We start from the raw sequence: 26,975 nt of genomic DNA, 5'->3' as shown, positions 1-26,975 counted from the left end.
TCCAAAACATAAATATTCAATATTCTCTAGCCATCAAGAGTCTTTCTTCTCCTTCCCTTTCTACCCAACTTTTTACTAAGAGTAGTCAAATTAACTCTGTTTGCTTACGTATAATTCATTACTACTGAACTCACTGCTTTCCCTAAGTTTGATTCCCGTATTGTTAAATCAAACATGTTCATTTTAGTCTGTATACTTATGTCTCTGTAGTGTTTAACACTGTTGGTCACTTCCTCCTCTTTGAAATCTTTCTTCTGCTGGCTGCTTCAATCACATTCTCTATGGAAGCCAACCGGGCTCTCATAACAAAACCAGGACCTAATGGTTCCATTGTTTCCTGATAGATGCATCTCCAGTTAGGTAGGTTTATTGGGGGCTGAAAACCTAATGTTGTCTGAGATTTACGTGCCTTTAGCAGTTTCTCAGTAATTATTGTTGCTGCTGCCATCATGTTGGGCTAAGTGGTCAGAGGTAGAATGGAGTTCAGGTCTGCTCTCACAAGCCTTTCCTCATTTTCCGTAAGATACTGAGACCAAAGGAATATTTTTAAGAGAATTACCCCTTCCCTTCCCTTCCCTTCCCTTCCCTTCCCTTCCCTTCCCTTCCCTTCCCTTCCCTTCCCTCCCCTCCCCTCCCCTCCCCTCCCCTCCCCTCCCCTCCCCTCCCCTCCCCTGCCTTCCCTTCCCTTCCCTTCCCTTCCCTTCCCTTCCCATCTTCTCTTGTCTTTTCTTTCTTCTTTTTTTTTTTCTCTGTGTTGCCCATGCTTGAGTGCAGTGGCGTGATCTCAGCTCACTACAACTTCCACCTCCCATGTTCAAGTTATTCTCCTGCCTCAGCCTCCTGAGTAGCTGGGAGTAAGGCATGCACCACTACACCCGGCTAATTTTTGTATTTTTAATAGAGACAGGGTTTCACCATGTTGGCCAGGCTGGTCCTGAACTCCTGACCTCAAGTGATCTGCCCCCCGCCCAGGCCTCCCAAAGTGCTGGAATTATAGGCGTGAACCACTGTGGCCAGCCAGCCATTACATTTTTAATAAAGTTTTAAAAACAGGTTCCTCTTGTCTCAGTTGAGTTCATTGCAGCATTGTATAATCATGAAAGAATAGAAATTCTTTCATCAATAGAGGTATGGATGCATCCATCACATCATGGTGCAACCATTCAGAGAGATAGTAGGCAGCTATTAAAGGGAATGAAATGGACCTATAGACTGACAATATATAGAAAAAACATCAAGGCAGAGGTGTATTTTATACATATGTATAGCCCCCACCAAAGACCTCGGGACCTCACTGTGTTGCCCCAGCTGGTCTTGGTCTATTTTGTATATCTATTTTATATATTTGTTTACACACACACACACACACACACACACCCACCCACCCACTATCATTTGTAAAAAAAAAAAAAAAGGATAAAACTATAGAACAGACCTGTACGTAAATGTTTGATGCCAGAAAATTTCATGGTATCTGCTCATCACACTATTATTAGTGGTTTCATCAGAGGGGTGGAAATACAGGATGAAAGATGTTATGATTTCCTTTAACTAACTTCCATGTTGTATTCTATTTTGTTTGACTTTTTTGGTGATATTTCTTCTGTAATAAAACAATGGTAATTTAAGGACTTTTAAAGAAGAATCAACTTTGACTTATTCTTTTTTTTAGCTTTGTGAATCATAATATTACTTTTCTGTTTTCATTTTCCTTTTAAACTCTAGCCGTGCTCTCTCATTCTCAGTGGGCTTCTCCAATCATAATCTTGTTTAATCATAACCCCAGGAGTCACCCTTGGTTCTCTAGGAAGCATTCCTGGATCACTTGGTCTGATTTTATTACCTTTCCTCTGTTTTCCCATGGGAAATCTTCCTTAGTCTCTGGTGTATAGAACAGAAGCTGTATTATTTGACTTTGCATTTCATGGACCTGAGTACAGTACCCAGCACATTGTAGAAATTCATTAAAAGGGTTTTGAGTATTAAAATAATAAAGATAGAATCTGGGACAGATCTCCTTAATACTAGCCTGCTCTTTCTGTGTAAGTTGTTATTTTACGCCATTTTTTTTCTTGAAGCTTTGTGTGAGAAGACATGTGTTAATTAAACTTAAGTTTCTGTCTCAGGATGTGTTGAGTATGTGTCGATAGGCTATCCTAAAACAACTCCAGGCAGTTTATTTAAATGCAATGTGATTTTTTCAGTTATCATTGGAGGACAGGAGGGTGATAATTTCATACTTCATTGTAACACAAAATATTAATATAAAATATTTTTTATGTCTCCAAATACATTAAAGGAAACCTGCATCGATGTGCTTAGAAAATGTGTAATATTGACTCAACCATAAGGATAAACACAAATTTTTCTTCTCCGTGTAAATTACTTGTCTAATCGTTTGTTTTTTTTTTTCTTCTAGGTTCAACAGATAGACCGTGTGGTAGAAGTTGTGGAGGAAACAATTAAAGGTAATCGTTGAAAGTGAGATAAACAGATGTATATATTTTCTGAACTACATAATAGAAACACCACTTGGTTAACTCTTGCCAGGCATCTTTATAAAAGTTATTGCTTTAGATATAAAATCATAAATGTTATCCTTGGCTTCATGAATTTGCCAATCTAATATTGGAGGCAGGCACTCTACTGTGTATTTGTTTGGCTTATAAACGAATCGGGCCAAGAGCAATGGCTCACTCCTGTAACCCCAGCAATGGGGGCTGGGGCTGAGCCTGGAGGATTCCTGAGGCCAGGAGTTTACCTTCAGCCTGGGCAAGAGAGTGAGATCCTGGGATCTCTGGGGGAGAAAGTCAGCTGGATGCTGTGGTGTACAGCTGTAGTCCCAGCTACTTACGAGGTTGAAGCAGGAGGATCACTTGGGCCCAGGAGTTCAAGTCTGCAGTGAGCTATAATTGTGTAACTGCACTCCAGCCTGAGCGACACAGTGACATCCTGACTTTAAAGAATAAATGAATCAGGTAATAGTTTTTTTTTTTTAATGTTATTTTATTTTTGTGTAAAATGAATTTAGTTTGAATTTCAGATGGAAAGAATTTAAACAATTTTAAGATAAAGAAATTGGCTGGTCACAGTGGCTCATGCCTGTAATCCCAGCACTTTGGGACACTGGGGTGGTCGGATTGCTTGAGTTCGAGACCAGGAGTACGAGACCAGCTTGGGCAACATGGTGAAACTTCATCTCTATAAAAAATAGAAAAATTAGCTGGGTGTGGTGGGGTGCTCATGTAGACCCACCTACTCAGGGGACTCAGGTGGGAGGATTGCTTGAGCCTGGGAGGTTGAGGGTACAGTGATCAGTGATTGTACCACTGCATTCCAGCCCACTTGACAGAGCGAGACCCTGTCTCGAAATAAATAAATAAATAATTAGGAATTTTTTTATTTGTACATTTTCATATCACATAATTGTTTTATACTTTTAACTAATAATTTTGATACTTCTTCAAGGTGTAATTTTTTATAGTTACACTAAAAATTACGCAAAGAAAGTAGAATTAAGTTTTGGTTATTTTGTTAGCCGACACTCACTGACATAGATTCTTATTGAAGTCACTGAAATAAACCATCTTTAACTCTGTGATATAATTTTAAAATTTTTAAAGCTTTTTCCTATGTTAGATTAGCGCAAATGAAAACCAATAATATGATACTGAAATATTAAGTGAATTGAAAGTCTCACTTAAATACTGTTTTGTTATAAATGAGAAATTTATATATTTTAAAAAACCAGATAGTCTCCACCTGCCGAACTGGAAATTTTAATGCTGCACTTTTCTTTCTGGGTGGTGTCTACTACTTTCCATGTGCTTCTCTTCATTAATTTTGAATCATTGCTTTATCAGAGATTATCACAATCAATTTCTAATAAATGAGATTATGAGAATATGAGAATGAGAGTATACCTTAATCTTTTTTATTATTTTTAAATTTAAAAAAATTTTTTATTTTATAAATAGAGATGACATTTTGCCATGTTGCTTAGGCTGGTCTCGAACTCCTGGGCTCAAACAATCCACCCACCTTGGCCTCCAAAAGTGCAGAAATTACAGGCATGAGCTGCCATGCTTAGCCCTTAGTCTTCTTTTGAAGTTCCAAAATAAAATGAAGTATCAGGATTAAAAATTTATAGCAATGATAATTTGAATGTTTTTACAAACTACTTCAGCTCCATCTTGGAGAATCCAGAAGTACTAGCATTTATTGTGTACTTACAGTGTGACAGCCGCTGTGTTAAACACTTCCCATGGGTTAAGTCGTTTAACCTTCATAATAGTACTGTTAAGTGAAGTGGGCATAAATATTTTCCTCATTTTGCAGAGGACAAAGTTGAGACATAAGTGCATACAGCTTGTCAGTGGCAGCATTGGGATTTGAGTCCAGGCAGTCTGGCTCCAAAGCCTGTATGTTCTACTGTGATTTACATGATACCGTTATTTCTCTGCTCTCTCTCAGTTGAGATTCACTACCTTAAAGGCTATTTGATTGAACGTCTTAAGCAGTGATTTAAGATACTTGAGGGCATTGTTGCCTTATTCATCCTTTGTCTTAAGTACCAGGTAAAAAAAGTAATGATGATGAAGAACATAGGAGAAAATCTAGGTGATCTTGGTATGGCGTGATTTTTTAGATACAACATCAAAAGTATGATTTATGAAAGAAATAATGCCAAGTTGGATGTCATTAAGTTGAAAAATTTTTACTCTATAAAAGACACTGTCAAGAGGATGGGAAGATAAGTCACAGAGTGGGAGAAAATATCTGCAAAATACACATCTGATAAAGGACTATTATCCAAAATATATGAAGACCTCTTAAAACTCAATAATAAGAAAAGGAACAACCCAGTTAAAAAATGGGCAAAAGACTTGAACAGACAATTTACCAAAGAAGATATGCAATTGTAAAATTAGTGTATAAAAAGATGTTCAGCATCATATGTCTGTCATTAGTGAATTACAAATTGAAGCAGCAATGCAATATAGTGGTATGTTAAAACTATATACCTGGTGCAATGGTCAAAATCCAAAACATTGACAACACCAAATTCTGGCAAGGATGTGGAGCAACAGGAAGTCTCATTTATTACTGATGGTAATGCAAAATGGTACAGGTACTTTGAAAGACAGTTTGGCAGTTTCTTAAAACTAAACACAGTCTTACATCCAGCAGGTGTGCTACTTGACATTTATCCAAATGAGTTGAAAACTTACGTCTATACAAAAACCTGTACACTGTGTTTATAGTAGCTTTATTCATAATTGCTAAAACTTAGAAGCAAAAAAATGGCCCTTTAGTAAGTGAATAAAGAAACTGGTACATGCAGATAATGGAATATTATTTGACACTAAAAGAAATGAGCAAAAAAGCCATGAAAAGATATAGAGGGACTTTAAATGCATACTATGATGTGAAGGACATCCATCTGTAAGGCTACATACTGTATGAGTCCAACTAATTGGACATTGTGGAAAAGGTGAAATATGGAAGGAGTAAAAGGATTAGTTGGTGCCAGTGATTAGAGAGTAGGGAGGGATGTGTAGGCAGAAAATAGAAGATATTTATGACAGTAATTCTATTGTGTATGATGCTGTAATGGTGGACAATTGTCATTATACTTTTGTTCACATCCTTAGAATGAACAACACCAAGAGTGAACCCTAATGTAAACTGTGGACTCTTGATGAAAATGATGTGTCAGTGTAGGTTCATTGATTGTAACAAACGTACCACTCTGGTGTGGGCTGTTGATAGTTGGAGAGGCTGTGTGTGGAGTGGGGGCAGTGATGTATGAAAACTCTGTACTTCTGCTGAGTTTTTTTTTGAATCTAAAACTACTCTAAAAAAATAATATCTATTTTAGGAAATTAATGGTAGTTAACAGTGTGCTTAGGAGTTTGCCAAATGGCTTGGAGAGATATAATTTCTATAGGAAATCATACAAGACCTGTTACTCCCAGGCTGAGTTAATCAGGGATAGCTTCTTACTGATGAGTGTGAACTTGAGTGGATTTACTGGAGAGATTGTGTTTGCATTTAGCTATGAGAGTGACTCAAAGATGAAGTTGAAGGGGATATTCATTGGCAGGTTCGTTTAGAGGATGGGAAGTTTGATAATTAAGTCTTTGTAATGCAACAGGAAAATTTTTTAGATGGAAGGAATAATTTTGATAGCTTTCCTTAGTTTGCAGATCAGGAAGCTGAGCTGTGAAGGAGTTACATGATTTCTTTTTGGTATCTCTTAGTTAATAGAGAACTAGGCTTATCAGTCAACTTCTGTTCATTGCTTTTTATTTCTACTGCCAGTACTTCATTCAGACAGCATATGCCATTGAAATAATGTGTTTTTTACAGCAGTTAGCCAGTTGTTGGTTGTCTTTTAGCAAGTTATTTTTCTGAGGCTTAGTTTTCTCAGCTTAAAATCAGCAGGATTAAATGGATAAGACTTTTGAGGTACACAGAACATATTAGGGCGTTAGTTCATGTTAATGCTTACCTCTTACTTCCTCCTTAATGTAAGAACTGCTGGAATAATCTAACTGATCTTTGCCATCAGTGACACTCCTTTCAATCTGACTGCATATCCTGCTACCATTAACCTGGGATTATTTTACTTTCCTCTATGTATATTCTCACTGGTGCCTCTTACTCACCAAATTAATTTGGGGACTTTCTACCATTTTCACGTCTTTTGTCCATGAATGCTACACATTATACCCTTTGCTCCAGCCAACTGTGCTGCTTGATGTTTCTTATATATATTTTCACTGTGCTTTACATTTACTTTATGGTCCTCCACAGAAGTGGATATCTTCTGTTTGTCCTTCCAGATCCATTCTCCATCTTGATCTGTGTCCGTGGAGCCTGACCTGTATGGAATGAATCAGTAAGATTCTTGCCATCTTATGTCCAGTTGGATTTAGCCAATTGGAGGATGTGACAAGAGAGCGAGCTGAGAGTATCCATTCCCGTCTCTCCCTCCCTCCCTGCCTGTTTTGAGTTGGTTGCTTTCTTACCCGAAGGTCACAGCTCATTGGAGGATGTGACGAGAGAGCGAGCTGAGAGTATCCATTCCCGTCTCTCCCTCCCTCCCTGCCTGTTTTGGGTTGGTTGCTTTCCTTACCCCAAGGTCACAGTTCTCCTCCGTCCCTGTTTATCTCTTTCTCCAGGTTTCTGCAGCTCTTCTCTTCCTTGCCTCTGGGATGGAAACAGCACCCCATTGTTGCTAGCCTCAGAGTACCACATTGTCTGTTGGTTTTCCTAGCCCTGCCCAGATTTTAGTAAATCGTTCCTTTATGAAAATCTTCTTAGTTATGCAGTGAGCCATCTGCTTTGCTGGTACCCTGATTGATAAGAAGTTAGCTGTAGAGAAGCAAGGCTCTGCCCAGAAGGGCCAGATGGAATACCGCCTGACAAGAGGATTTTGCTATAACCCTCTTGTTTCCACATTTGATCCCTGTTGGGCTCTCTTCATATCTCATGTTTGAAGTGGATTTAGACATACAGCCTCTGTCACAGCCTGTTTGCATTCTTCTTATTGCTGCTTATGTTACACCAAGTAGTATTTTAAAACTAGTAAGGTACATTGATAATAAAAGCATTTAACTCTATTGTAATTAACGTAAAACCATAAAAGCTTGTTTTCATTTATCTGTCTTGATTGTATCAAAACAGGAAATTCTTGCTAAATTATTCTGAATGGATCTTCATCATGTTAATAGTGACAAGAAAACTCCATTTGTGGTTTTGGCTTCAGGATATATGTAATTATAATGAATTTAGGATTTTTTCCTGTATCCCTTTGATAATTTTATAAGGTGTGGAACTGAATGTAAGGAAAGAAATACAGTGTCTAGTGGATTCACATTCATTTCTGTCTCTTAAAAATATTCATACATACCTTAGTCTTGGCTCGTATGGTCATTAAAAACTTTTTTTTGTATGAAAACTATGAAAGCAATATAAATATGCATTTCTTCCAGAAAGAGCATGTGAAATCTAAACAAAAAATCATTAAAAAAATCTTATATTTGTAGAAAGATAGTCTAATTGGATATCTTATGACAAATTATTGCAAATAAATTGTACCTATTGAAATTAGAAAAATGTTTTTGCCATTAAGTCATACTTCTTCACCAGTCAACCTCTGTTGAGATCCCTATTATAATTAATATGTTTGCTGGTGTTTCATCAGTCAGTTTCCAAATGCCTCAAGTGGTGGTAATTTAGGGTTTTCCCAATGTGGTATATAATTTGCAAGTTTCACTGATTTTGTTTTTTCCTAACTTCTCAGTATTTGATGCCATCTTGCACCGGACTGACCTAAATTCTCAGACTACATCACCAAGCACCTTTCTTATTTAAGACATTGCTCTTAATCTTCACTCTGTAAGGGTTTTTACTTTTGCATGTGGTACTTATTTAGAGCATAAACTGTTCATAAGTTGAGACTGGGAAGCAGGACTGTATCAAGTGTGGTTTGATCAGTCTGAGTGACTGAATAACCACCTTACAGAGCTCAATGCAGACTTACTTGAGGATGTTTTCCAAACTCAATGAGTAAGTGATTGAGCTTAGATATGTAGCGTGGTATATATGGGATATATTGGACCACAAAAGCACATCTGCTTTTTCAATAGTTGCATTTCAATAAACTAATTTTTATTGATTTTTAATATATGCTTTGAAAGAACACTTGTATGCATTCTCTCATTATATGTAATCTCTGACACAGTTAGTGTAGTCTGAATGTAGTGGGAAAAAGTTTGTGGATTGCCTTACATATTAGGAATACTTTCCAGTCTCATTGGTATAAGTAAATACATGGTAACTTCTACCTTCTAGTAAGTAAAGGAGCCAGGGATTTATTACTTTATTTAGTTTTTTTCAATGAGCCTGTTTGTTTTAAGTTTATGAATATAGTAAAGTTAACTTTACTATACGATTACAGTTTGGTAACTTGCATTTCCAATTGCAAAGTCTGTGGTTACATTCTTAAATACAGTCAGTTTATCTGCTTTGCTATCCTCTTTTCTTTACATCACCTTCTTTAGTTTCCGCACATTAACAAAAGGATTCTAGCTTTACTTATTTGTATTCTGTACATCTACATACATTATTTCTAGGATGAACTCCTTGTTATTCATTCTGTCTCTTAGCATTTTTCGAACCATAATATTTTCTTAAAAATAAGAGTAGGCTAATTTCTTTATGGCCCCAAACAAAAACATTCTATGATAAGACTTTGAGTTGATTTTTTACATTACTTCATTCTATACCTTGGTTTGGAATAATAACAGAAAGGACTTTGTAAGAGAAACCAGCATGGGTTGTCTTGTCTGTATTTCTGTAACTCTTTAACTGTATTGGCCAAATCATCAGTCCTCTTTTTAGCTACACACATACTAAGCAGCAGCAGTGCTTATCTACTACAAAATATGTAATAGATGCTCTAGAAAAAGTATTCTTTAAACATTGGAAATGCTCAAGTTCACTGGCTTTTTAAAAATGAAGATGGTATCTTTACATTTATCAAATATTTTTAGTCATTAAGGCTGTTAGAACACAAATGAATGCCTAAATGAATCCCCCAAGTGCATTCTGCTGTTTTATGGTGGCTTCAGAATGGTCTTATATGCTTTTTGTTTATCTTAAATTTAATTATACAGCTTTAGTGTATTTATCTCTTATATTTCCTTTTCTGCTCAAAGATGCACTTTTTTTATTATTATTTGAAACCACCTTTCATCATTAATGGAGTTTATTGATATGAGGACTTGGGTATTTCTCTAACTTTTGATTTCTGAATTCTGGGGTTTTGGTGGGGTGAGCTGGTGCATTGTGTTGAATAGTTCAGGTTGCTAATCATATTGTAGTTTTCACATAGTACACTCTTATAGTAGTTTACTAAATTTGATTGCCGTAAGCAAGGAAAGGAAATTACTTTAGGCTTGAACCTCTCAGGCTTCCCATGACCCGACCATTCCGCTAGTAGTCCCACTGACCTGTCCAGTATAGTATCCCCATCTTTCCTTGTTTAACTATTAATGAGGACTTGCTTACTCTTAAATTACACTTACACATTAACTCTTGTGAATCCTGGTAGTGTTTTGGCAGATTTCATGAAGGTGAGACTACAAGTATTGTTCAATCTCTAAAAATGTATTATCATTTAGACTTTTGTGAAACTGTTAGCATGAGCAAATATATGGTTGAACATCCTTGCTTTTATATCTGTATTTTAATCATTTTTATTTCTGGTACATAATATTTTCAGATATGGCAATTTCTGATTCCCAGAGTTCTTGTTTCTCAACCATATTAATTTTTCTTAACAAATAAATAATATAAAGCGTCAATCCCAGAAAGAATTTGCATTATACCTAAATGTTATACTATTTACTACAGTAGGAGTCATTTAGTTTAAAAAAAAAAAAACCAAGTAGATCAATTAATCATATTTTGAGGCTTCCATACAAAATGTTCACTTAATGTTTGTATTTTAAGAGTTTTAATATACTTTAAAAGAAAAGATGAAAATAACGTTTTTTCATCATATATTCTTCCTTTATTATAACTAACTTTTAAGATAATTGACAGTTGCTACACTGCTTTTATACACTGCATACGTATCACGTGCTTTATTTCGTGACTGGAGAGATTTTATTCTTCATTAGAGAATGCACTATTTTTGGTTGGTAAAATATAGTGAGAATAGATGACTGTAAAGTTAGAGAAAAAAATAAATACTAGCAACTTCATTGCATTTTTCAAATGCAGGGTAAAGTTGTAGGTTAATTGTGGTATTTTCTGTTTTGCTTTGATTATTCTCAGCAATTGTAAATTGTAAATTGTATTGGATTGGTAATTCTTCTTTAGTACTTTATAGCTGATTTCCCTAAAAATAGAAATATAAAGTAGAAACCAGGTCATGTTAGAAATGCAGTATCTAAAGCTTTGATAGGACATAGAAATTATCATCTTCAATTTTTTTTTAAAAAAACAAAGATTTTATTGTTAGAGAAATAATTTATTATGTCACAGTCAAGTGAAAACTGGCACCACAAAGTAATCTGATGGCTCAGATATAGTTAGAAAAGAAATTTAAATCTGACTTTCTCTTTTTCTTGAAAAATTATATTTGATAATTGGAATAATTAACTTAATTAGGTGTAGGACAAACTTTAGTGATGTTATGGATCTTTTCTTAGAAAACCTAATATTGATAATAATGGGTACAGGATTATTACAAGAATGTTTTATCGATTTGAACATTTATTTCCAATATTTGGTGATTTGTACATTTTTTCTTTTAGAAGTTCATTCTGTAACACATTACAAAGTATACAGCAGGTATGTAGCAATTACTTTGGAGACTGAGAGACTAAATACCAATTTCGCTTATTAATTTGAGGGAGAGAAAGCTCACTTGGAGAATCTTCAATTAGGATATCAACTCTGGATATCCTCTGGATATCTGGATATATTAAAGAAGTTTATCTCAGTACTACCATTTTATAACAAAGTATGCATTGTATTGAGTAATAAAGAAATAGTAATTAAAATGTCCTTATAAAGCATGCTTTCTAACATGAAATCTTTATTGTAGTTCTGAAAATTAAAGTGCACCATTTCTTGAAGCCGCGCTGAAAAGTCAGCTGATGTGTTGGGTGCTACTGTGATAGGTGAGAGTCCTTGATTGAGACTATGAAGAGCTGTGTGCAAGTGCTTGTTTGTACTACTAACAATGCCATCTTTAACAGCCCATATGACCTCATTGGTTCTCAGTTTCCTGAGTTGCAAATTGTATCACGTGGAAGGTCACTTTTACTCTGAAATTCTTGAAGTGCATGTGTCTGTAATTTAAAATCGAGTTTCAGAGTCTGTCATTAGAATAGATTTTGGCATTTTAGATAGTGATCTCTAGCAGAAGTTATTAGAATGTGACTAGCCTTTATCTTATCTCACACCCTGATTTCTTTTTTTTTTTTAAATTATGCTTTAAGTTCTAGGGTACATGTGCATAACGTGCAGGTTTGTTACATATGTATACTTGTGCCATGTTGGTGTGCTGCACCCATCAATTCGGCAGCACCCATCAACTCATCATTTACATCAGGTATAACTCCCAATGCCATCCCTCCCCCTCCCCCCTCCCCATGATAGGCCCCGGTGTGTGATGTTCCCCTTCCCGAGTCCAAGTGATCTCATTGTTCAGTTCTCACCTATGAGTGAGAACATGCGGTGTTTGGTTTTCTGTTCTTGCGATAGTTTGCTGAGAATGATGGTTTCCAGCTGCATCCATGTCCCTACAAAGGACACAAACTCATCCTTTTTTATGGCTGCATAGTATTCCATGGTCACACCCTGATTTCTATATGCCAGATTTTACTTTTTCTTTCCCTGTGCCGTCCTTCTCACAAAATGAAATTGAAGACGTTTGTGGCAGAGGTACCATGTATTTTTGTTTGGTATACCTCTATATTTTCTAGTGAAGAGGGTCTTGAGGAAAGCCCAGTTCTTGAACTCTTTTGCCCTTACTCCATTCAGTTGTGATGGAGTTCTGGGCAGTGATAGGGAGTGTGCTTCCCAGTGTTGCTCAAAAACACTGTGCTTCTTTGAAGCAGCTACCCAGGAGCATGTTTATTTTCAGGACTTCGAGAGAGGTAGTTTTACTCTTGGTAACTTAGTTTGCTGAGGGAAAAAGTGATTTGAGGGGATTTAATGTAGGTAACATTACCTACGGCAGTGATTCTCAAGAATGTTTCCTGGGAGAGGGATGGTGGCTGAGAGGACCCATGACCTGAGAGGGGAGATGGCAGACTGGTTAACCCAGACTATGGGGAAACTGGGAGCTGGGGAGTAGGCCCTGCAGCCACTCACCTAGATTCATTGCCATGGTTAGCTACCGTTCTAGACAGGTAAGGATCCTATCACTCAAAGGTATCCTGAGGTGGAAAAACAACTTTGGCTGTCTACCATGGTTCCTGAACACATACGCTTACACTTACCCAGGACCGTGTGCAGTTCCAGGTTCATTACCTGTGCCTTGTTCCCCTAACTCGTACCCAGGAAGGTACATCACAGTGCAAGTGAGTGATTTCATAGGGGTGACCTTCAGTCTACTTTAATTTGTATATTTAACATGTCGTTCACAAACTTGTGGTCATCCTTTTTTCTTGTTTTTTAAGACGGGGTCTTGCTCTGTTGCCCAGGCTGGAGTGCAGTGGTGCGATCTTGGCTCACTGCAGCCTCCACCTCCCAGGTTCAAGCGATTCTTGTGCTTCAGCCCCCCAAGTAGCTGGGATTATAGACATGCACCACTACACTTGGCTAATTTTTGTATTTTTAGTAGAGAAGGAGTTTCACCGCGTTGGCCAGGTTGGTCTCGAACTCCTCGCCTCATGTGATCTCCTCCGCTTTGTCCCAAAGTGCTGGGATGACAGGTGTGGGCCACCATGCTCAGCCTTGATCATCATTATCAATGCAATTATTTGTGACCTATTTCCTAGCCCTCCAGAGCTTTTAAAAGAAATGGGATCTGACTTTAACTTTTAGTGTTTGAAAGTTTTGAAAACTCCCTTGCCATCTTGCTTTTGAGAAACGTCATTAGCACTGTATGTTTTGATAGGAGTACAGTTGTTTAATTATGGTAGTAACTGTAATTAACTTCTGTCTAGCTCTTTGTGGCTTACCCTTTTCATATACATTAATTCATTTCTACTCCACGGGAAGCCTGGCATTACTGATTATGCAGCCAGACAGCAGTGTACTATAATTTGAAACCTAGTCCCCTTGTTGCACATACCCTCCTTTCTATTCTGTAAAGCTGTTGATATTGAACAGACGGAAATGAGAAAGTGAGGCCCATCTATTATTTTCTTTTCTGATGCCTGTTGTTTAAGATCACTGCTCACTTTTTCTGCAGTTCCCTTTAGATCCTCTCTTATATATTTTGTTACTTCATGTGTCTTGTTTCCTCTTTGATCTTTTCTCACTCTTTTTCTTTTCTGTTTTATTTTGTGCCAACATAAAACATTCTTTTGTAAGGAGTTCATAAAGATAGCTTAATTTTTTTAAAGAAAATTCTGTGTAGACTGTTTTATTCATACCATGCTGTAAAGGTGCTTAAACTGGGATATGAGTGAGTGAACATATTCCCTAACTGTAAGCAACTGATAAAAAAGCCAACCAATAAAAAGCAAATGAAAAGATTCTATAGAGAAAATTCTTGTGCGTTGTAAGAATAAGTTTTGAAAGTTTTAATATAAAACATATTTTGTATATAGAGTTTTTACTGTCAAATAGGTCAAAAAAAAAAAAAAGAAAAGAAAAAGAAAAACAAAACAAAACCCTGGGATTTTTTTAAGGATATGCCTTAAATCTTGTATTCTCACAAGTTTTGCAGCTGTAATCAGAGGTATATTAATGTTCATGACTTTCAGTCTTTAACAGTCCATGCCCAACAGTGTTGTTTTTCAAAATTAAATTTTAAGACAATGTTTGATTAGTCTTTTGACTAGAACTAAGAATCTCAAGGCCACATAATTTCTACTTCATAAATTATTTTTAGGAGCATTTTCATTTTTGAAGGCGTGGTCTTTCACCATGGGGCCCCTTCCTGCCAAGTCTTAATAAATCTTTTCAGTGAAATCCAGTTAAAATGATAGGCTTTTAACTAGATTGGTTTTAAGAAGTGGAAAAGTCAAAAACAGGAATTCTAGCAAAAGGCACTGTGAAATAGATACAATCATGTATATAATTTGTATCCTGCCTGCTCTGCCTCCCAGACTTCAGTGTGACCTCTCCCTGAAGTCTTTCCTGATTTTCCCTGGGAGAGTTGACCACTCTCTTGTTGTGGTGTCTCTCTGTGCTTAGAAACATCTGTCAGATCACCTCTGACACGTCCTTCCTCTTATTTGTTCAACAGTCTGCCTTCCTCGACACCTTAAATCCCTTTAAGGCGGAAATCGAAGTAGTGACTTAAGATAGAGAAGATTGTTTTGTTTTGTTTTGGTAAGGGGTGTATTTTGGGGGTTTTTATGTTGTATTTAAATATTAAAAAGTAATATTTCATACTTGCTTCATTTTCTAAGCTTATCTATGGTATTAATGGAACTTTTGTTTCAGTTATGCGTGTACATTAATACAGTGACTTACAATATAAAATGTATATCCTCTTTGTTTTAACCACATTTTTAAACTTACTTCGCTCTTGCCATTTCTATAGAAAGGCAGTGATAACACTTATCTCAAGGGGTTGAGGGCTCAGAGAGTAAATTTAAAGCAAAGTGAGCTCCAGGGGCCTCCTCTCATTTAGATTGTCTTTATGCTGCCCACAGTACAAGATTATTCAGTTCTTGATTGGAAGTGAAATGAAGGTCAACAAGGTCAGACAGGCATTTTTTAAAATACATAGACGGGAAAATTCCCCAGCCTTTACTGCTTCCCATCTCTTCTGTCACACTTTATGGTGGCTTGAGTTGAATTAGCAGGAGGAGACTTGACATTTTCATTTGTGATTGAAAGTGAGTGCAACATCGTTTGGATGTTTGTCCCTTCTAAATCTCATTTTGAATTGTGATCCTTGCTGTTGGAACTGGAGCCTGGTGGGAGGTGTTTGGGTCATGGGGGCGGTTCCCTCGCCAATGACTTGGTGCTGTTCTGGCCCATAGGGGATTCTCACGTGAGGTGGTTGTTTACAAGTGTGTGTTATCTCTCCTCTTTGCATCTTTTCTTGTTCCAGCTCTCCCCGACAGGTGGGCACCCCCTTTGCCTTCTGCCATGATTGGAGGCTTCCTGAGGCCTCACTAGAAGCTGAGCAGATTGCTGTTACCATGCTTCTGGTACAGCCTGCAGAACTGTGAGCCAGTTAAACCTCTTTTCTTTATAAATTACGCAGCCTCAGGTATTATAGCAATGCATAAAATGGTCTAATTCAGTAGGACTCTTAGCTTCAATTTTAAAAGTTAACTGTGGCTTACAAGTTCCTTATGTCTTGTACGTTTTATTGTTCTCATTTTCTAGCAGCTGGAGTGCCGTCTTTTGTAAGGTCTGCTTTGCTTTCATCACTGGCTACAGTATCCTTGGGAATGCAGGTTTGAGCATGAGAAATCATTATGTTCTGTATTGTTGCTGTGGATGCTTTACATACAGAAACAGAAGTGCTCATAGCTTTATTGCTGTAAATATCAAAGGCTTGGAGCCATTTAATAAATTTAGAATTCAGGAGAGTCTGTTGTAGCAAGACAGCTAATGATCTAAGGAGTTCTACTAAGGGTCAGTATTAACGTTGAGTTATTGACATGGGACTGCTTTGACTTTTAACTGTTTTGATGTACATTTGATCTAGATTCTGAAAAAATGAATTGACACCATGTAAATCTATTCCCACTGTCATAAAAGACATCTGCTTGCAAAAGATATAGTAATTAAAACATAAAATTAAATACTTATTGTAATTTCCCCAGAAGGTATCTCCATTAGAGTAAAAGGACATTTTGCTTATGCAGATTACTTTGTTATACCTATCCTTTGTTTAATGTAACTTATTTATTATACCATTGAAAATGTGCAAATGGAATAAAAAAATTGCCTAAGAACATTCCATTCCAATAATGTTCTTTCCATGTTCTCTTCCATAATTCTTGTCCATAAATAAATTTTATATTATTAAGATTATAGAGTAGGTACTTTTTTTAAAACAGGAGTTTTGATATTAAACAATTCTCAGATTTCTAGGGATTTAAACTGTGTACTGTGATCTTACCTTAGCGTCCTCCCCAGTCCACCAGGTAAGGTGTTGGAATCTTCATGCTTTGTTAAACTCTGGAAATGCGCCTTGGTAACATCAATATCTCCATGGGCTCTCTTTACGTATACTCTGATTTATACTTTCAGTTTTGTCTTTTTGGACAGTCTCTTCTTATTCTTTTCTCATTTTAATGTCTTTTTCTAGGTGTCATTGCTCTCATTAGCAAACTCTTCATACTTGCTGAAAAAGGGAATTATTTAATCTCAGTAGCAAAGAATTAGAGCTTGAGTTGTAATGATTCTGTTTTTTAGTTAATTCTACCATTTTTATGTAAAGTTTTCCAATCTAGACTTGTGACAAAGCTGCTTCTTCCATTTAACCCAATTTCTGTGTTTTATATTCTTTTCTTCTTTTAAGATGAAGTGTTTCAAAGGAGTGTCACACTTTAGCATGAATACCTACGTTTTTTTCTTCTAAGAAGTACCTATATATGAGGAATGATATTGAATGGAGTAGAGAAAAACTTAGACTACACTTTTGTTGTTCTTTGTAATTGAGTAGTTAAAATGCCTATTAAGGACACTTTAAATGGTAACTCTGAACATTTTGTAGAAAAACAGATTAAATTGGGTACTTTTATCTAATATTCTTAAATAAAATTCAAATTGATGTGATCAAATTTAAGTGAGAATTGATATGTATAGTACACTTATTCTTTTTTTTTTTTTTTTTTTAAAGGAGTCTCGCTCTGTCACCCAGGCTGGAGTGCAGTGGCACGATCTTGGCTCACTGCAAGCTCCGCCTCCCAGGTTCACACCATTCTCCTGCCTCAGCCTTCCGAGTAGCTGAGACTACAGGTGCCCGCCACCACGCCCGGCTAATTTTTTGTATTTTTAGTAGAGACAGGATTTCACCCTGTTAGCCAGGATGGTGTCGTTCTCCTGACCTCCTGATCCTCCTGCCTCACCCTCCCAAAATGCTGGGATTACAGGTGTGAGCTGCTGCACCCGGCCCGTTTATTCATATTTTAAAAAACTTTTTTGCTTGAATGTTCTGCCAGCCTTCTGCTGTCTGTCACCATCATCGTGTTGGATTGCTTCACTAGGAATATTTCCAGCAGGCCAACCCAGAGCTAGGGTTCAGACAAGTCTTTTCTGTGTGTACTTAATAGAACCAAATCTGTGTGAGGTGAGACCAGTCATCAAGAGATAAAAAATAAAACCAACAAGCCTTGGCATGAGTTCTCTCTGGTGGTAGTGGAGGTGGGTGGTCATATATTAAGAAAACAGTGAATGGCCTTTAAAATTAGTTGGAGTGAATGAAATGTTGATGAAAAGTCAGGCTGTTTATAGAGCCTTTAGAAAAAAATAAAGGGAAAAAATAAACAATAGGCGTCCAAGTTGCCAGATCATTGGTGTTTCTGTAATATGAATGATATTCTAAAGCTAGTATGTGCAACCCACTTTAGAACATGAGAACCAAACAGAGAAGATTGGTTTGTATGTAGGAGCATAATTTAATTAATAGATATATGCTAGTTATGTTTCTATCACTCAATTAATATATGTCTTTATGTTTGGGGAGTTGGTTCTTTTCTATTTGTAAATGACCATTATGATTGGCTTCCTGATATGCTGACCAGCTGGACTTTAGTATATGTGGGTGGGATGTTTTCCCTCGGTTCTAACACCATTCAATGCAGGTAGCACCATGAGATTTAGAAAACATTTTTGTTCTTGAAGATCGATAGACAGCGTTGAACATTGATTCAACTAGTGTAGCAATTACTGTACAAATAATATACAATGCCTTGGTTTCTCTTCTCATAAATATTTCACTATTATGAATTCAGAAATGCGTACACAACAGTGAATTGTATCAAAAGCTAGCTTTTTGGTTCAAATTTTTACAACGTATAGTAATTTTAGTTGGTAAAATGGTTTAGTAACATTCTTTAATGGATTAGATCAAATGTAAAAACCAGCATGGAATCAGATTTTGTAGCTGATTTATGAATAACTGCTGAAAACCTCAGGGCTTAAAATTGAATTTGGTTTTAACAGGATTGAATTGTGTCTGACACTTGTAAGTAACAACTCAGAGAGATGTTTATTAAAGAGGGTTAATAAACCCACCGAGACATATTTGACCATTATTTAGAGGAGGTGAAATGTGAACTTACATTTAAAATGGAAAAGATAAAAGATCTCAGAAATAAAACGTTTTTGAGTATGTCTCATTCTAAATATATGCCAGTCTTCCTTTCTCATCTTTTTATTAAAGTTGCATATCTCTTTTAGTCACTTTACATATTTATCACCATCTCCTCGGTGGCCTCATGTCATTATCAGTTGATCTTGTCACACTGAGCGTCATCTCCCCATCTGTTCCTATTAATATTTCCCCCTTTAATTTCTTATTACATGGGATTGAAACGATGTAAAAACTCACTCCCTTTTTCTTTTCTATACTGGTTTGCCTTCTTTCTTTTTTCTTTCCCTTCATTCAAGCCAAAAGGCTGATTCACAGTCATCACAAAATAAACCAGTGCTCAGTGAGCAGCCATTCTTTTTCTGTCACAGTGCTAGGCCTCAGTGGCTAATGAGAAAGGATCAAATAAAGAAGGAATGTGTGAATGTGTAATTGTGGTCTTTGCCTCATGGTCCTTTCGTAAGTATAGCGTGCTGATTTTCAGGACAAATTTGCTCCAAAAATTTGCCTTTTACCTTTCACATCTCAAATCCTTCAGCATGTTTCTCTGATCCTGAGTCCTTGTTCTCTCTCCTTTTCTTTCCAAAGACTTGCTTTTTCAGTTTTATTCTTTATTCTGGCAAGTTTTAGTTTGTTTTAGATGGCAACAGTATTGATAACTGCACATAAAATAGATAAGGATTCACAGTATTTATATTTACTATATGGTTTATGGATTTAAGGAATTAATTTGAAACAGCAGTTCTGTTTGAAAGAGGATTTCTAAGTGAAAGGGTGTATTACAAATAAAAGTTTTGTTCTGCTACTCCATTTTTAAACAAAGAATTGTTTTATGGTTGAAATTCCCTCCTTTCATCTTTGGCCAGATATAACAAGTGACTGTTATGTTATTTCCTACTTTGTCTTTAGTGTGCTATAGTTTTCAATTTTAAAAAACCAGACTATTGTTAGGTCTGCTGCTCTTTAATGAATCATTGGATTGGAAAATAACTCATTATATCATCAGGCAGAGATACTTTCCTTTATTTGCATGTAGATAGTGAAGATGAATAATTTATCAAATGTTATTAGTACAGGCTGCATATTACTGGAATCTCAGCAGGATATAATGAAATTTGTCTCATGCAAGTATGAAAATAGCATGGCTTTGCATAGTCATTATTGAACTCTTGGCATCTCTTGGAGAACTATTATGTTAGCATGCCAGTCTTGCACACCTCTTCATTAACTGGGCTTTTGATTGGAGAGTTTAACTTATCTTGAAAAATCTGTGGAATCCAACATGCCAAATGCTTGCTTGACTTTAGCCTGTTTCTATGTTGGAGCATAAATTTTCAGAACGAGTAAAGTACTAAATGTTTCTTAGTAAGGTGAGTAGTGCAAAAAGGCTATGACTGATGCTTTTATTACTTTTGGTTGTGAAAAGTTGTACCGGAGATACTGAAGCAATAAAGCTTTCTTAAATGACAGGCGATGAAACATGTATGTAAGTGCTTAGAATCTTAGAGCTGTACTAATTATGTATTTGAAGTTATTTTAATGATTGCTTCTTAAAAGTTGCATTTGATATGCTTCTGTCATGATGGCATGAGGAGGTCAACAAACCTTCTTCTCAAAAGCAATGCTAAAGTTGCACAAGCAGTCGAAAGCAAATCATGTCAGTACTCTGGAAATCAACTAAAAGCATTCAACAAACTGAGAAGTGTTTATTCATGATAAAACTGAACTTCAGATAAAAACAGTGTAAGTCTTGGTATTTATGCTGGGGTGGCTCCATTTTCCCTCCTCTGCTTAGCGGGCAAGGTTGCAACTAGGGCAAAACAGGCCATGAAAGCCAGCAGCTTCCTGGCTGCTCCTGAGACAGCTCAGTGGATTTGGAGAACTGTCAGATACGGTGGAGATTTTGATGGCAAGCAGTAGGGAAGGTCTGCAGCTCTACTGGACTGAAGTTACTGACCTGTTTGGTGCAAGCAATGGACAGACGGACTAGCCGGGGTTTTAGCAGGGAATTCTGGGAGCTGAGCTAGCGCTATGAGGCTTGTGCAACTCTCCACATACCTTAAGTTAACCAGAAGTTGTTTCTTCTGCACATGCAGCAGAAACTGGAATGGACTTTGTAAGAAATATTGAAAGTTTGTCAGGCAGAAAAGAAGAGGCACTGAATAATAACTTGGATTCCAAGGAACAGTGAAACATGCTAGAAATGGTATTTATATGAGTAAACATATTTTTCACATTTTCATTATTAAAAAAAAACATAGGCCAGGTGCGGTGACTCATACTTTTAATTTTAGTACTTTGGGAGGCCAAGGTGGGAGTATCACCTAATCTCAGGAGTTTGAGACCAGCTTGGACAACATGGCAAGACCTCATCTCTATTAAAACAATTTAAACAGTGATGGACGTCGTGGTGCACACCTGTAGTCTCAGCTCCTCAGGAGGCTGAGATGGAAGGATCGCTTGAGCCCAGGAAGTCGAGGCTGCAGTGAGCCATGATCGTGCCACTGCACTCTGGCCCCTGGGTGACAGAGTGAGACCCTGTGTCATAGAAAACAAAACGGAAAAAAACACATAATTATGTAACAAACAATAATTATAGCACCATATTTTTAGCTTTACATGAGTCTTCCCTTAACCATGAGAGATACATTCCAAGATCCCCTGTGGATGCCTGAAACTATGGAGAGTACCAAACCCTGTGTATCCCGTGTTTTTTCCTATACATACGTCCATACCTATGATAAAGTTTCATTCACAAACTAGGCACAGTAAGAGATTGACAACAATAGTAAGAAAATAGAATAATTATTACAGTACATTATAATAAAAGTTATGCGAATGTGGGGTCTCTCTCTCCCTGTCTCAAAATATCTTCTTATACTGTACTGTGGGTAACTGAATCCGTGGAAAGCAAAGCCACAGATAAGTGGTGCTACTGTATACCACTATATATGTTAATATGTGTGCCAATAGCACGAAAGAGGAAGAAGGAAAAGAAATAGCATCAGGACAATTGAATATCCATATAAAAAAAAAAGAGCTTAGGACTTCACTGTACATAAAAATAAACAAAGTGAATTCTAGACATAAATATAAGACAGAAACAATAAAACATGTAGAAGAAAACTCATGATAAATCTCTGTACCCTTAATATAGCTAAAGAGTTCTTAGATGTGACACCAAAAGCATGAGCCATAAAAGAAAAAATTGGATACATTGAACTTCATTAAATGGAAAAAACATTTACTTTTCAAGACACACCATCATGAACGTGAAAATATAAGCCACAGACTGAGAGAAAATATTTATAAATCATATATCTGATAAAGGTCTTGTAACCATAATGTGTAAATAATTCTTACAACTCAGTAAGACAAATACTCTAATTAAAATACTGGCAAAATACTGGAGTAGACATTTGTATTAGTTGGGACCAATGGGTATATATATAGAAAGAGATGTAGTGTAAGGAATTGGCACATGCAACTGTGGAGGTTGAGAAGTTCCAAGATCTGCGTTCAGCAAGCTGGAAACCTCAGAGAGCTGTTGTGTATGTGGTTGCTGTCTTGAGTTCAAAGGCCTAAGAAACAGGAGAGCCAAGGGTGTTAAGTTACAGTCCACAGGCTGGCACACTTGAGACCCAAGAAGAGACAATATTTCAGTGTGAGTCTAAAGGCCAAAATGGACCTGTGTTCTAGCTCATACAGTCAGTCAGGAGGAGCTCACTCTTAGCCTTTTTTTTTTTTTTTAATTGAGACCTTTATTTAATTGGATGAGGCTCATGCACACTGGGAAGGCAATTTGCTTTACCTAGTCTGCCAATTCAAATGGTATCTTATCTAGAAACACCCTCACAGAGACATTCAGAATAATATCAAAATATCTGGGTACCCTGTGGCACAGTCAAGTTGACATATAAAATTGATCATCATAACATTCTACTGAATAAGAAATACATTTGGCTGATAATCACATGAAAAGGTACTCAACATCATTCCTCACTATGGAAATGCATATTCAAACCACAATCACATACCACTACACACCCATTAGAATGGCTGTTATCAAAAGAAGTTGTAGTACTAAGTATTGGCAAGGATATGAAGAAACTCAAAACCTCATACATTGCTGGTGGGAATATAAAATGGTATGACTGCTTTCGTAAGCTGTTGTTTCTTAAAATGTTAAATATAAATTTACCACATGATCCAGCAGTTCTACTCCTAGGAATATATCCAAGGGAAATAGAACATATGTCCATATGAAAACTTGCATGTGAATGTTCACAGAAGCATTTTTATGGTAGCTGTTAATTGGAAACAATTCAAATGTCAATCAGCTGGTCAGTGGATTAACAAAATTCCCTCTATTTGGTATGGGAATAGAGATAGACTCTAATAAGCTCAATTTTAGAACATTTACATCATATTTCTAAAATTGAGTTATAGTGATGATTATAAAACTTTTTTCTTTAAGATGGAGTCTCACTCTGTCGCCCAGGCTGGAGTACAGTGGCGTGATCTTGGCTCATTGCAACCTCTGTCACCCAGGTTCAAGTGATTCTCTTGCCTCACTCTCTTGAGTAGCTGGGCTTACAGATGCATGTCACCACACCCAGCTAATTTTGGTATTTTTAGTAGAGATGAGGTTTCACCATGTTGGCTGGGCTGGTCTGCCTGCCTTGGCCTCACAGAGTGCCAGGATTACAGGTGTGAGCCACCATGCCTGGCCAAAACTTTACAAATGTATTGACAATCATTGACTCTTACTCTCATAGTGTGTGAATTTTATAGGCTATAGGATATAACTCAGTAAAGTTATAAAAATAATAGGTCTAGGCCGGGTGCAGTGGCTCATGCTTGTAATTGCAGCACTTTGGGAGGTTGAGACAGGAGGACTGCTTAAGCCCAGGAGTTTGAAATCAGCCTAGGCAATATAGCGAGACCCTGTCTCTTAAAACAAACAAAACTAAACTAAAAAAACCCCAAAAAACCAAAAAAAACCCCCAAAAAACCCAAAATACAATATGTCCATATAGAAAGAACAAATGACAAATAAATATGGTAAAATAATAATTGAATCTGAAGGGTATGGGATTTTTTTGTATTTTGTGTTCTTCCACTTTTTCTACAAGTGTGAAATTATATCAAAATTTAAAAATTACAGACGTTTTAATGGCTCTTAGTAGTGATCTGATTTCCTTTTGTGACATTGTGTAAAAATAAAATGTTTGTTTGTTTAAAAAATCCAACCCTAAAGTGCAATTTTGTCTCAGCTTTTTCGATTATTTACTTCTTTGATTTGTTGTTTGCTTTGAGCAGTTACTTGGGATTGCTTTTGTATTGTTATTATTATTACTCATTTTTTCTGTGATGTAGTGGCAGGCAGGCCCAGTGGCCAAGCCACCCCTTCCTGCTAGACGTACGTATTTGGCCTATGCTGGAGAGTATAAACCTGTAGAAATGATATTTTGAGGGTATTCTGTTTCTCATCTGTTCCAATATAAGCAAAGCAAATAGGCCTTGAATACAGCTGTTTTTCCGTTTTTTGTTTTGTTTTGTTTTGTTTTTTGAGACGGAGTCTCACTCTGTAACCTAGGCTGCAGTGCAGTGGTGCCATCTCGCCTCACTGCAAACTCCACCTCCTGGGTCAAGCTATTCTCATGCCTCAGCCTCCCAAGTAGCTGGGATAACAGGCACCCGCCACCACACCCAGCTAATTTTTGTATTTTTAGTAGAGATGGAGTTTCACCATGTTGGTCAGGCTGGTCTCAAACTCCTGACCTCAGGTGATCCTCCCACCTTGGCCTCCCAAAGTGCTGGGATTACAGGTGTGAGCCACTGCACCCCGCTGCTCTTTTCCCTTTGGACAGTATTTCTTAAGTTTAAATGATCACGCTTCACTCCTTTATGTTGTTTCCCCTGCTCCCAAAAAGAAGTTAAATGAACATGTTTGTTGAAAGCATTAAGTTACAGTGAAGTGTGTGACTCTTGCTAATGTATATTTATGTGCTTGGTTTGAAGGTCACTCTGTGAGACTGCTGGGCCAGAAAAAGGATAATGGAAGGCGGCTGGGGGGAGCACGATTGGATTTGCCGAAGATTAGGAAGAATCCATTGATAGAAATCATTTCCATCAATACCGGGTAAGCATCTCTCGAACTTACTCATAAAATATTCAGTATATTTCATGAATTTAATTTTTTTTTCTTGGACATGTGACATAGAAAAGTAGCCGAACATTTTCTTGGGAAAGAAAAATTACAAAATGTGCTCGAATGCAGTTTTTTCTGAAATGTTTCCTGTATGTAAACTGCACTTATATTTGCAGCAGGGTTTTATAACTTTAATATTCTTTCCATTTTTGGTAATAAACATGGATTTCATTTCCCAGCTATGGCCTTATTTAAAATATTTGAAAAAAATTAGCACTTTATTTTGTGGAGTGATTAAGACACTTGCCATATTCGACTGTTTTTTTTAGTAAAGGTATAGTAAATGTTGCCCAAGATACTAACCACACTTTGATTATTCACTATTTGAGATGCATATTTTAAGATGTTATTCTTCTGAGCTTTAAACTTAAAAGAAGCATCATGACAGAATATTAAATACTCTTTTAATTTCCACACCTTGATTTAAAGTCCTCGATTATACCTCTTGGTATACTCATTTGTTTCGTAAGCATTTATTGAATTTTTGCATTCTTTAAATTATGAGTCCATCAGAAAAAGAAACATTTTTCTGAAAATTTGATGAGATGAAGGCCTTCTGTTTCTTAAATCACAGGGAGCAGCTAATTACCCATACAACCACATCTCATTCCCCACAGATTTAAGCTGTTCTGCCCCTTTCTACTTCATCCTCCTTCCCTTTTATTTGAAATTGTTTTCCTTCCGTTCTTTCTTCATGCTCCTTCTCATTGAGAACTGGTGAACAGCTTCCTTGTCCACCATCTGCCTATTTCTCTGAATCCAATGCCTTTACTTCCTCCAGAACAGTGGCAGTTGTGTTGCCACTAGCCCTCTTTTCTGTAGTCTCACCAGTTTCTGGTTTATCCTCCACACTGCTGTCAAAGACTAGAAAAGGTTGACCAAAGTCATTTAGTTTTTCCCAAAAAGCCCCATGGAGTGGCATTCAGTGACTTGGTGAATTTGTGGTGGACCAGCATCTGGCCTTCAGTGTTGAAGATTCAGAAACTCAAACTTATCAAGCTCAGAAACTAGTAATTAAAGCAGAATTCAACAGTGAGAAGTATAGTTGTCACTTGACTGAGTACCTCATATACTCATTCTGTCTGTCCAGCCTGCGCTGAATTATAAATGCAAGGCTGTTTGCTTTCCCCTGCCTCAGTTCTTCTTTCTCCTTCATTCAAACATTGTAATACTTTCCCACAACTCCTGATTATCCTATTTAAAATCTCAAACGTTCTAACATTCCTTCTCTTTTTTTTAGTTGCCTTGTTTTCCTCTGTAACTTTAAGTGTCATTGAAATATATAAATGGTCATTTATTTGTATTTTAATTGTCTCTCCTCACTGGCATATACACTCCATGAGAGCAGGGCCTTTTTGATTTTGTTATTTACCACTCTGTCCCCAGTAAGTAGAAAATTATACACAGTAGGGATTTAATGCATATTTATTTACTGAATGAATGAATGAATAAGTTACATAATTTGACAGTTTAGCGGGACTATGCTAAACTATCATCATGGTACAGATTGCTTTGCACATTGGACAATAATATTTGGAGTTTGCTGGCTAATCATGCTTTCTCCTGAAAAATGCAGTGTGGTTTTTTTTTTGTTTTTTATTTTTTGTTTTTTTGAGATGGAGTCTCCCTCTGTTACCTAGGCTGGAGTGCAATGGCGTGATCTCTGCTCACTGCAACCTCCGCCTCTGGGTTCAAGCGATTCTCCTGTCTCAGCCTCCCGAGTAGCTGGGATTACAGGTGCATGCCACCATGCCTGGATAATTTTTTCTACTTTAGTAG

The 26,975-nt window shown here is 36.8% G+C and overlaps 1 protein-coding gene across 5 annotated transcripts in view; it reads left to right on the top strand.

The window, feature by feature from the left end:
• Positions 1-26,975, top strand: part of LOC105482632 (CDKAL1 threonylcarbamoyladenosine tRNA methylthiotransferase) — a 714,041-nt gene that overhangs the window by 239,983 nt on the left and 447,083 nt on the right. For all 5 annotated transcript variants that reach the window (XR_011624002.1, XM_071097572.1, XM_071097573.1 and 2 more), the window contains exons 7-8: positions 2,420-2,468; positions 25,007-25,127. Coding sequence is in view for 4 of the 5 variants with exons in the window: in XM_071097572.1 (XP_070953673.1) it covers positions 2,420-2,468; positions 25,007-25,127 (170 nt within the window). In the remaining variant the exon portion in view is untranslated. The remainder of the gene's footprint in view (positions 1-2,419; positions 2,469-25,006; positions 25,128-26,975) is intronic.

This window comes from Macaca nemestrina, chromosome 5 (assembly GCF_043159975.1).
Source record: "Macaca nemestrina isolate mMacNem1 chromosome 5, mMacNem.hap1, whole genome shotgun sequence".
In the NCBI taxonomy this organism is placed as follows: Eukaryota; Metazoa; Chordata; class Mammalia; order Primates; family Cercopithecidae; genus Macaca; species Macaca nemestrina.
Note: the sequence above shows the minus strand (reverse complement) of the source record. Positions and strands in the feature narration are given on the sequence as shown.